Source organism: Lactuca serriola, chromosome 5 (genome assembly GCF_051521515.1).
Source record: "Lactuca serriola cultivar US96UC23 chromosome 5, Lser_US96UC23_V15, whole genome shotgun sequence".
In the NCBI taxonomy this organism is placed as follows: domain Eukaryota; kingdom Viridiplantae; phylum Streptophyta; class Magnoliopsida; order Asterales; family Asteraceae; genus Lactuca; species Lactuca serriola.
In genome coordinates, this window is record NC_136412.1 from 323,183,676 (window position 1) to 323,194,313 (window position 10,638).

Consider the following 10,638-nt stretch of genomic DNA (forward strand, 5'->3'; position numbering starts at 1 on the left):
AAAATATAAGATTTAAGCAAAACCTGAATTTTGTCCACTCATCTTCCCCGGTGCCACCCCTCGACACTCAATGTACAAAGTGAGCCCATAATCCACATGAACCCTTTTTTTAACAAGACAATCTTTGTATTCCTCACGGTAGTAAACTCGAGAGAATCTTTGCTTCAATAGTATACCCCCACCAAATATCATCCAAAAACTTAGCACAATGCACATTTCCCAATTTAAGATTGCAAAACCTAATCAAATCCAAGCATCTGCTTTGATGTTGGCTGGATGCACGAAGCATATTAAGACCAATAACCATTTTGAAAGGGCCCACCTGTACTTTGGACTAAACCACCATATTCACCATAAAGAGCTTTAATAACCGGAATCCACAATGCATTATCATCTTCAAGGAACCATGACATCCATTAATAGAGTAATGCCATGTTGAAAGAAAAAAGACTGCCTAGTCCAAGGCCACCATCTTATTTTTCTTAGTCATCATTTTTTTCTAACTAACTCATACCAACTTTCTCTCACCAAAATCTCCATCCCTACAATTTGATTTCTAAAGGAGTCCAATGAATTTTGAGTCATATCTACGACTTTAAAGATAGACATATAGTATATTCCCAAGCTACCTAAAGTCGTGTTTATAAGGGTGAGCCTACTTCCCAATAGATAGAGTCATAGTCTTCCAATTATGGAACTTCTTGGTGAATTTCTCCAAACATTTCTTCTAGCCTTCATCTTGTCTCACGTTTTCTCTAAGTCGTAGACAAGGAAAATAAAAGGTAATCGAATCGCAAACTAATGATCCTCGTGTAATTTTCCATCTCTTCAAAATTGACAACCACACTTATCAACTTACTTTTTTGCAAAATAATTTTCATCTCAGAAGCCAAGAAAAATCATCTAAGAATCCAAAATAAACCTCGTGTTTGATCAATGACCAATCACAAAGAAACATGACACCATCCACATGAAAATAGGAACCTCCATACTTTGTGCTTGACCCTTACGAAACCATTTTTTTGGAAACGCCTTCACTAATTGATGCATAAAGATCTTTGAATTAAGAGCCATGTTTATCCAACCATGTCATTTAATTTGAAACTCATTTGTCGAGGATCCATTTATCCTTTTTTTTTTTTGAAACAGCGAATAAGATGCATATATTAGAAAAAAAAAAACATAGCAAGAAGCTATGGAATAAGTACAAGGAAACAGAAAACAGGAACATAAACTTTTGTACAAGCATGAAGAAAAGGAAGCATGAGATCAAAATGGATAACAGCTCCAGTCTACCCAACATTTTTCAGAATTGCCCCTATATTTGCACCAGTCAAACACATGTAATATAATCGAATTTGTCGTTTTAGTAGGATCCATTTATCAAAATAGAATCAATGGATGAATTAAGAGCCACATTTATCCAACTACGTCATTTAATTCCAAATTTCATGTTCTCAACAACTTCATCAAAATATTACCAAGACAACAAACCGTAGGCTTTTTTTTTGAAGTCGAACTTAAACAATATTAATTTTTTCAATGCTTTCTATACCAACAATCTCATTACGGATTAAAGAGTATATATATATATATATATATATATATATATATATATATATATATATATATATATATATATATATATATATATATATTTTATTAATCAACTTGTCACACTCTCATTCAATAATTTGCCAAATGTCATTTTGTGGTTATTTTGAATTAAATTTTTTTCCACATGTCATTTTATGAGTTTTTTTATTTTATTAAATTTTACATAATATTTTAATGTAATAATTACAATAAATGTGGTAATAAATAGATATCAAGTTTATTAATCAACTTATCTTTTAATTTCAAGATTCGTAAAATTAAAGTTCATTAGTTTTTTTTTATTTATTTAAATTTAAAAGATAAAAAACATTTTCATTATAATTATTCATTATTTTTCTTTTATATATATATATATATATATATATATATATATATATATATATATATATATATATATATATATTGACAATTCATAAAAGTATTTTATTTATAGTCATTAGCGGTTTGAGGCTTGACTTGAGTTTTCCGTAAGCCAGCCCATTTTACTTCAGCCCACATATAAGAAAGTTAAGCTGTCGTATTGTCAATCCTGTATAGACATTTTGACGAAATCGGAAAGAAGAACGAGAGAGATGAGTGGGAGAGAAGTTCCACGGAGGGAGAGTCCGTGGGGATTACCCGACGGAGACACACGACAACCCAAGGCTCACAGATGCAACGATCGCATTGAAGATGTTGTCCAAGTTAGTTTCTAATTTTCCTTACTTCTCCTTTCTTTGATTTGTCTGCAAATCTCTATTGCTGTTGCCTCGATGGATTTGTGAATTTGCTCCTCAACTTTTAGGGTTTATTGATGTTTTTCAAGTGATTTGTGGACCGCGGTGCTCCTTTTGTGGTTAATTGAGAAAATTGGGGTTTCGTTCTATTTGAAACTGTGGTTGCACTGTGTGATTTTAGTATAAACGAACTTGTCGAATAAGAAACTTCTCAGATTCCTTTATTGTAGCTGGATAGATCTATAGGAACATCAGGTGCAATCTGTATAAATCAGTTCATTGTAGTGTAAGAAATCTATAGGAAAACTAAATGCAATTTGTATAAATCAGTTCAAATTGTAGTGTAAGAGATCTATATAGGAAACTAGGAGCAAGCGTTATCATTTCATTTGTATCTGAGTAGTCTTAAGTGAGTGATTGCATGATCTTTCAGAGCTTAATTATTCTTACATTGTGTATACATATTAGAATTAAAGCTTTGAAACTACTTTAACTCCTATAGTAATACTTTTCTAAGTGACTCTTTTCATTGTTCCATTGACACAATCACTGATTGGTGAACGCTTCCATGGGTTTCCATATATTTTGTAACCTGAATTACTTTAACTTGTTTGGCATTTAGGCTTGTTTTGAAGGTAACCCTTTTAAGACAGTTCCTGGCCCTTTTAAGCTTTTCTGGCGTTGCATGCAATCCAAACCCGGGTAGGGAGGGTATTTGTATTCCTTCTTTTTGATTGGGTGTTTTCTTTTCTCTTTTTTTTTGGCTAAATATGTCTGTTATATATTTGCAGTGAAGAGCCTACTGAACCATTTTACTATTTGCAATTAGCACCACCAACTAGAGAAGTCAAGCTCGAGTAAATGCAACAAGATAGATAGTTTCTATCTCTTCTCTTCTATTCTCTTTATTAGGGGATAATAAAATCCTTTTGTGCTTTTGTTCCGTGATCATGAATAAAGTTTCTATCTCTTCACCTTATTCTTGTTCGATTTCATTACATGATTACAAACACATAACATCACAACCGAAAGATGTACACTCGCATGCCCTCCAAATATTACATTGAGTGGAAAAACGTTATTTATTATATGGTATACATTATATTATATGATCAAGATACAAAAGAAAAAGATTAAAACGGCTCTCATTTTTTGGAAGTGGTTATGATAACCAGACTTCTCGAAGAAGTTCATAACGTGAGTTGACTGCAACACGAGATGTTTGGTTTGTATGTTGACCGTTTCCATTGCTTGTAACAGTTTGTGATGAAGGTAGTTTATCGATAATTGAACTGAGTGGTGAATCGAGTTCTTGTAGTTCCTCATCACTTGTATAACCTTTTCTTTGAACAACGGATGCGTTTCTACTCAGTTGAGATTTTCCACCGGCTTCTGACACCTTTTGAGAGATAGCGGTGGTGGAAGGTGGTTTGTATTTGACCGGAGCCGCTGCGTATGGGAAGCTGCTTGAATCGTCTCCTGATAATCTACGCTCTATAATGGACTACACCACAAACACACACACACACAAAAACACCTTCAATGCATGTTAAATACAACACAACATGTTATGTCATGTGTAAAAATGAGATCTTAAAGTTGTGTTTTTGGGTTTTGAAAATGAATACAAGTTGTACCTCAGCATTTACTGCTTCCAAAACAGCACCAGGAACTGAATCTGGGCAGAATTCGTCTGGAGTGAAGTTGCAGAGAATCCGTTTAAGCAATGGAAGACTAATTGATGGGCATACCTAGTAGTTATGGAAGAGATGGATCAAATGAGATAAGAGGTTATTTTTTATGACAATGATAAGAAGTTGCAAAATTTTGTCCATTGACATTAGTCTCCAACTCAGTCTAATGCATGTCAAGGAGACTCAGTCTAATGCATGTCAAACGTAGTATGCATAACAACAAAAGGGCCTTGATAACAGAGAGATAGAATTTGTAAAGTGAACCTCGGTTCTAACTGATCTGTCCATAAGCATGTCTTTAGGTAGCATTAAAAGATCACTTAATGCATTCAACAGATGAAAACATTTGAGTTCACCATCATCTTCACCATGCTCATCCTCAGTGTCCATCCCAAACCAATCAGAAAGCCTTCTAGACCAATTCCCAACCTAAATAAAGAAAAAACATACCAAAATATCATTATCTCAATTCTCAATAAAAAAAATAAAAAAGAATCAGTTTTTTATTTTGTTTGTTTGCATACGGCGTTCTTGAGTTGTGCCCCAGAACCAAAATTCAAATCCCCAGCTGGAATAGGCAAAACCCTTGGTTCAACAATAGGATCTGACACAGGATCAGTTGGGATTTCATGGATTGATTCACGAAGAATAGCATTAAACATGGCTACATCAAGTCTAGCAACACATTGTTCCATTACCTAACCACAAAACAAAAAAAGTGGAAGATTATTACTATATAATTTGAAGAGCAGAATGATACCAAATCAAGATAACACAATAATACCATTCTTGCCAAAACAGGCAGACAACCGCATTCATGGCCACCTGCACGAACAGGACAAAGTCTCTTGAAAGCATCATGGAAAGCAATCCTCCATAAATTAATGGAAAAGTTTCCCTGTTGTTGGTTTCCCAAATTCCCATTACATTTATTCCTATTTGTATCAGCTGCTAGAGATTGCATATTAGGAGTCAATGTCTGCACATATCAAAACAATAAATATTACAATAGTGTTGATATATAAATTCAGATTTAATAATTAATACCAACCTGCCACCAAATAGACTCAACAATTCTTGAAAAGATCCATGACTCAACTTTCTCAAGTGCAGATGTGAAACTTCTTGTTTCTTCCCAATCATCAATGAAATCCATAAAATCAGGTTTATTAATTTCTTTACTTCCAGAATTAGCCTTCCATGCTAGTGGGGAAGGGGTAGAACTAGAACCTTCCTTTTTATAACTTGATTGACATGAACTGCCAAAAGCTTGTGTTATTATTTCCCTCAACACAACAGCGTTTGACCACCAGAAAGTCAACCTGTAGTATAGTTACTAAATTGTAAGAAAAGATAAAGGAGAAGATAATCGGAAATCTGATTGAAAGATTGAAATCAATTTAATTAATTACCTTGGAACATCATTGCCACAAGATTTTGCTATCAAAACAAGCCCAGAAGCAGTGTTCTTAGCAATGGTGGAGCGTTTTCCTTGAGAGTAGTGTTTGGCTGCATGAATATAAAGCCTGGAAAGTCGTCGTGCAGGTGTGTGGACTTTATGGGCTGAGCTACCATGCTCTGGTACTACAGAATATAAAGAAATTTCAAGAGCAGCAACTTCTCTCAACTCCTCTTCAAGTTTCTCAATTCTCATTTCCATTTCTTCAATCTTTTCATCCAAATTCTCTTTCGTTTCATTCACTTCCTTTGGCTCTTCGCAAGTTTGATCATCAATTCCTTCGGATGACACTGATGAAGGTGCAGATGATAGCTTTGGATGAACTTTCACACCCCCTTTTGTATCTTTTATGCCATTTGAAGAAGGTGCTCTTTTAGTTGATGATATTATTTTGTTTTCAGGAGGCTTTTGTGAGACTACTGGAATGGTTTCTAGTTTTTCATCTCCACTTGTGGTGGATACAGAATCAGTCACTGTTTCAGAGTCTGATTCATCTCGTTCTTTCTCTAAGTTTATGATGTTTTGTTTGGGATTTTGAGATGCTTCTTCAGACTCCATGTTTGTGTCTGGTTGTTTTACAGGCAAAGGTTTGGCATCTGTGTTCTTTGTTCTTGGTGGTTGGTTTGACTTATTCTCTCTGATTTGTGATCTTACAGAACGTTTTGGTTGATTATTTGTTGTTGATTTTTTGTCTGTCTGCTTCATACTTGGTATGTTCTTTATTCAACTGCAAATAGAAAAGAAATCTCCAGTTACTGAAACCCAAATCCATTAATCTACTAAATATTACTATTATAAGTATGAACAGGGAACATGTGATGCAATTAATTCATCCATCCAGTAAGGCATTACCAACCACACAGTCCTCTCATCAAATTACTATAATAATCCGAGCTCATATGTGAAATACCTTTTATAACCCTTGGTTGTTGGTGCTGAGGAAGTGAAGATCAACAACGAACAGACGCAAACTTATCTTTGTTCAAATCTATAGATTTGAAAGAGTGTAAATCTTTGAACTGCAAAAGGTTCAAATTACAAGTTTACAACAGATCTGAAGAAGACATAAGCGGAAACAGAGCAATGGCGGAATTCTAACTAGACATTGGCTCACAAGAGAGCGAAATGTATGATCTTGTTTTAAAAAAGTCGGTTTCATTAACACGAAACCAATAGGTCATTAAAGTGAAAATTTAACAAAAGCAAAAAGTTAGATCGAACACCAGTATCTATCAACACTTTCGGCGGAATTGGTAAATCGAATCGACTAGGAAGGAGTATATAAAATCTACTGAAGCATATCTCAAGCGAAATTTCAAATGGAGAATGAGAGCAACTTTGTTAATGGACAAAAAATCATATCCGCAACAGGACAATATGAAGAAATAGTAGCAATACAGTGCTAATGGCTGTATGCGTTCAATAAAGAACTATATGCCGAAAAAGAGAATCCGAAAAATGGAAGAGAAGATCTAATCCTGAAATAGAGAATTCATAACACTTTGTTGTCAAATTTCGGAACATAAAACGTGGAAGAAGACGACGACAGACGCGACAAAATGATGTGTATCCATTTATAGATTTTAGTAGCAAGTGCAATGAGCGTTTAACTAACCAAAAACTTTTTTGTTCTCTGAATTTCCCTTTTTTGTTGAGCTTCAAGCTTTTGAGGACGATGACAGAAGAAGCATCAAATGATGAATATAAAGCTGGCCTTGTGGTCCGCCATTGAAGAAATACAGATTCTTCGGGATTGGCAGCACAGCTCCTTGGACTCCAAAAACTTTTAGATATAGTCCTTAAATTTCCTCTCTCTCTCTCTCTCTAATCTATATATACAGGCGTATGTATGTATAGTCTTATTCTCTCTCTCTCTCTCTCTCTCTCTCTCTAATCTATATATACAGGTGTATGTATGTATAGTCTTATTCTCTCTCGCACATAGCAGTCCTCGATGGTTTCTCTCTCTAGAAGTACAGTGCTGTTGCTGAATAAAGTGATAGTGAAAGATGAGAAATGCAAAACCAAATAAATAGTACGGGCGATCACCATCCAAACTGGTCGTAATAATGATTTTAGCAAATTACAGTTTTGGTCCTGTTATTTATAACCATCTTCATTTTTAGTACAAATTTTGAATTTTTTGTATTGATCATCCATGTGGTTTCCAATAGTTGCACTTTACTCCCTACGACTAACTATGTCACTTCTTCTCCGTTAAATGCATATAAAATGACCGCTGCTTCCTGCTCTGCCCATCACCTCCACCATACCACCACCTAATGATTCCTTTAGTTATTGATGTTATCTCGATCGATCATTAACGTATGTCGTCAAAGAAGCGAATGCTTGATTCTTCATCTTCTTCGACGATAAGGAGTAGCACCTCGGCAATGTAGCAGTAGTACTTTTGTAACATTTTTTTTACACTTCTCGAAAGATTTTAAGGGGTAACACAGGTTACTAACCTCTGGGTCTGGCTACTAGCTAGTTCCGCTCCTGTCACCCATTATCTCTATACTGATTTCCAATGCACCCTGTAACACCATGGCGTCACCACCTTTCGTCATCTACTCTCCACCAAATCTTTCTCACACTTCTTCTTCTCTCATTGATTCTTCTACCACCCGACAACCGTAATATTTACTTCTCTTTGTATTCTTCTTAAGTTTGCGATCTAGGGTTAATATTTATCAAGAACTTCAACAACCATTACAATGAACAAGGCTTCTTCTTCTTCTTCGTGGGTGGGTGATTTAGCATAGAGTTTTTCAATAACTCTTGATTAGAAAAGAGTTTGTGTGAAATTCAAACACAAGAATCAAGACAGGGATTTTGTTTATGTACTTTGTTATTAGGGTGGTAGTGATGGTGGGGTGATATGGTGGTGATGGTGGTGAGGTTGATGGTGGTAGGGTTGATTTGGTTACAAGTTAGGATATGAAATTTGAACCTATATCTAAGTTTGGTTACAAAAATATGAATTATGAACAAATATTGAAATCAAGAAAAGTTGAGAGAACATTCCGACCTTTTTTTTTATAAAATGAAAAAGTAACGGTTTTTATACTTATTTCTCGTAGAGTCCCACCAAATTTTTGCAAGCTCAATATATGGAATAGTTATTATGGACTACAAATTATCAAAATATATTATTGATGACAAAAAATCTAATATGTCTTTTGGGAATAAAATACAAAAAAAAAAATGAATCCTAAATTTACTCTGATTATTTAATTTTAAAGTTTATGATTAATAAAGTTAAATTGTTTTAAGACAAAGATAATGTCATAAAAAACCTTAAGTTTGGCAGAAAATATCGGTTTTACCCTTCGACAGATTTTTGGTTCGTTTATGTCGCAAACTTGTCATTTTTTTGTCGGTTTTGCCCTTTTTACCTGTAATAGCAAGTCTCCAGGTTACCATAAATTATCTTTTGCGAAAAAACCCTTAAGTTTACAAATATTTTGCAAAAAAAACCCTTAAGATTATAAAAGTATAAAAAAATATATCAAACTAATATATATATATATATATATATATATATATATATATATATATATATATATTCAAAATTTGATAAAATTTAATGGTTTTTAAAAATTTAATTGTCAAAATTTATATCAAACTAATATAAGTTTTATTGTACTTATATTATGAAACCAAAACTGAAAATATTTCTAGCTTTACGTATATTAAATTTTATATTGGTTAAATATAAACATTTTATATTTAAATTTTAAAAAAGTTAACTACTTTTATCAAAATTTGAATATATTCCTTAATTAATACTTAAATTTTTCAAAGCAAAATTAAAAAAATATATGATAGCTAATAATTAACTATGCTAAAATAGTTAAAAATATGAATAATCTGACATTAATTAAATTTAATTAAGTTTTTTAAAAGGAAAATAAAAATATTTTATATGTTTAAAATGTTTATATTTAAGAAATAATAATCATATTTTCATAAAAACAAAATATATTTATATAATAAATTAGATAGATATATTTATATTTTATATGTTTAAAACGTTTATGTTTGTGTTTTAGAAATAATAACTTATACAACTATACTTATTTTTATAAAAAATAATATGTTAATATTTTTATTTATGAAATACAGAACTTTTAAACATATAAAATATTTTCATTATCCTTTAAAAAAAATAATTGCATGGAAATAATGCCACCATATACTGACTATGGTTACCTCTAAAATTGCTTTACGAGCCATGGATATATACAATGAATCCAAAAAATATGATACATTATTATTTCTGCAATGCAAACCTTTTAAACATAAAAATATTTTTATTTTCCTTTAAAAAAGTTAATTGAATTTAATTATCATATTATTCATAAGTTTAACTATTTTATCATAGTTAATTATTAGCTAACATAAGTTTTTTAATTTTACTTTGAAAAGTTTAAGTTTAAAATTAAGGAATATATTCAAATTTTGATAAAACTAGGTTACTTTTTTAAAATTTAAATATAAAATGTTTATATCGAACCAATATAAAATTTAATGTACGTAAAGCTAAAACTATTTTCATTTTTGATTTCATAATATAAGTACAATAAAACTTATATTAGTTTGATATAAACTTTTGACAATTAAATTTTTAAAAACCATTTAGTTTTATCAAATTTTGAATATATATTTATATTTTATATTTTTATAATCTTAAGGGTTTTTTTGCAAATATTTGTAAACTTAAGGGTTTTTTCCCAAAAAATAATTTATGGTAACCTGAAAACCTGCTATTATAGGTAAAAAAAGGGGAAAACCAACAAAAAAATGACAAGTTTGCGACATAAACGAACCAAAAATATGTTGAATGATAAAACCGATATTTTCTGACAAACTTAAGGCTTTTTATTGCATTATCCCTTTAAGATAATAATAAAAAAAAAATATTTTGGATGTGCTACTTTGGAACTTGAAAGCAATATACTTAAAAGAGAAGAAAAAAATTGGAGGAATTTGAAGCTAAATGCAAAATAAAATAAAATAACGGAGTAATGAACAAACGGGGTGTTGGGAAAGTAGGGGAGTTACCGGTATAACTGTGTCGGTGGAAGATAAATTACCGGCAACTCCCGGTCACGCTACGCGTTTCTTGATTCTTACAGTTACAAATATT

The 10,638-nt window shown here is 32.1% G+C and overlaps 2 protein-coding genes across 3 annotated transcripts; one reads left to right on the forward strand and one right to left on the reverse strand.

The window, feature by feature from the left end:
* The first annotated feature begins 2,135 nt into the window (after positions 1-2,135).
* Positions 2,136-3,312, forward strand: LOC145055107 (hexokinase-1 protein). Its single transcript, XM_079003397.1, has 3 exons — positions 2,136-2,300; positions 2,956-3,035; positions 3,125-3,312. The coding sequence occupies exons 1-3, from the start codon at positions 2,190-2,192 to the stop codon at positions 3,192-3,194; spliced, it is 261 nt and encodes an 86-aa protein (XP_078859523.1). The 5' UTR covers positions 2,136-2,189; the 3' UTR covers positions 3,195-3,312.
* Positions 3,313-3,396: 84 nt separating this feature from the next.
* On the reverse strand, positions 3,397-7,349 carry LOC145055106 (uncharacterized). Of its 2 annotated transcripts, XM_079003395.1 has the most exons (9): positions 7,102-7,295; positions 6,397-6,505; positions 5,440-6,213; positions 5,079-5,349; positions 4,812-5,006; positions 4,552-4,725; positions 4,292-4,456; positions 3,971-4,084; positions 3,397-3,837 (listed from the first exon to the last, which is right to left on the reverse strand). In XM_079003395.1, the coding sequence occupies exons 3-9, from the start codon at positions 6,189-6,191 to the stop codon at positions 3,496-3,498; spliced, it is 2,013 nt and encodes a 670-aa protein (XP_078859521.1). In that variant the 5' UTR covers positions 6,192-6,213; positions 6,397-6,505; positions 7,102-7,295; the 3' UTR covers positions 3,397-3,495. The 2 variants fall into 2 exon arrangements, with proteins under 2 accessions (XP_078859521.1, XP_078859522.1); XM_079003396.1 differs by lacking the exon at positions 6,397-6,505 and having other exon boundaries at positions 7,102-7,349.
* Between the last annotated feature and the right edge of the window lie 3,289 nt (positions 7,350-10,638).

What these genes read in the sequence shown, in the direction of transcription:
- LOC145055107 (XM_079003397.1), top strand. Translation starts at nt 2,190, where the DNA reads ATGAGTGGGAGAGAAGTTCCACGGAGGGAGAGTCCGTGGGGATTACCC. An exon ending in GCATTGAAGATGTTGTCCAA is followed by an intron (nt 2,301 to 2,955) that starts GTTAGTTTCTAA and finishes TTTGGCATTTAG; the next exon opens with GCTTGTTTTGAAGGTAACCC. An exon ending in TGCATGCAATCCAAACCCGG is followed by an intron (nt 3,036 to 3,124) that starts GTAGGGAGGGTA and finishes ATATATTTGCAG; the next exon opens with TGAAGAGCCTACTGAACCAT.
- LOC145055106 (XM_079003396.1), bottom strand. Translation starts at nt 6,191, where the DNA reads ATGAAGCAGACAGACAAAAAATCAACAACAAATAATCAACCAAAACGT. An exon ending in TGCCTGTTTTGGCAAGAATG is followed by an intron (nt 4,726 to 4,811) that starts GTATTATTGTGT and finishes TTTTGTGGTTAG; the next exon opens with GTAATGGAACAATGTGTTGC. An exon ending in GGGCACAACTCAAGAACGCC is followed by an intron (nt 4,457 to 4,551) that starts GTATGCAAACAA and finishes TTCTTTATTTAG; the next exon opens with GTTGGGAATTGGTCTAGAAG.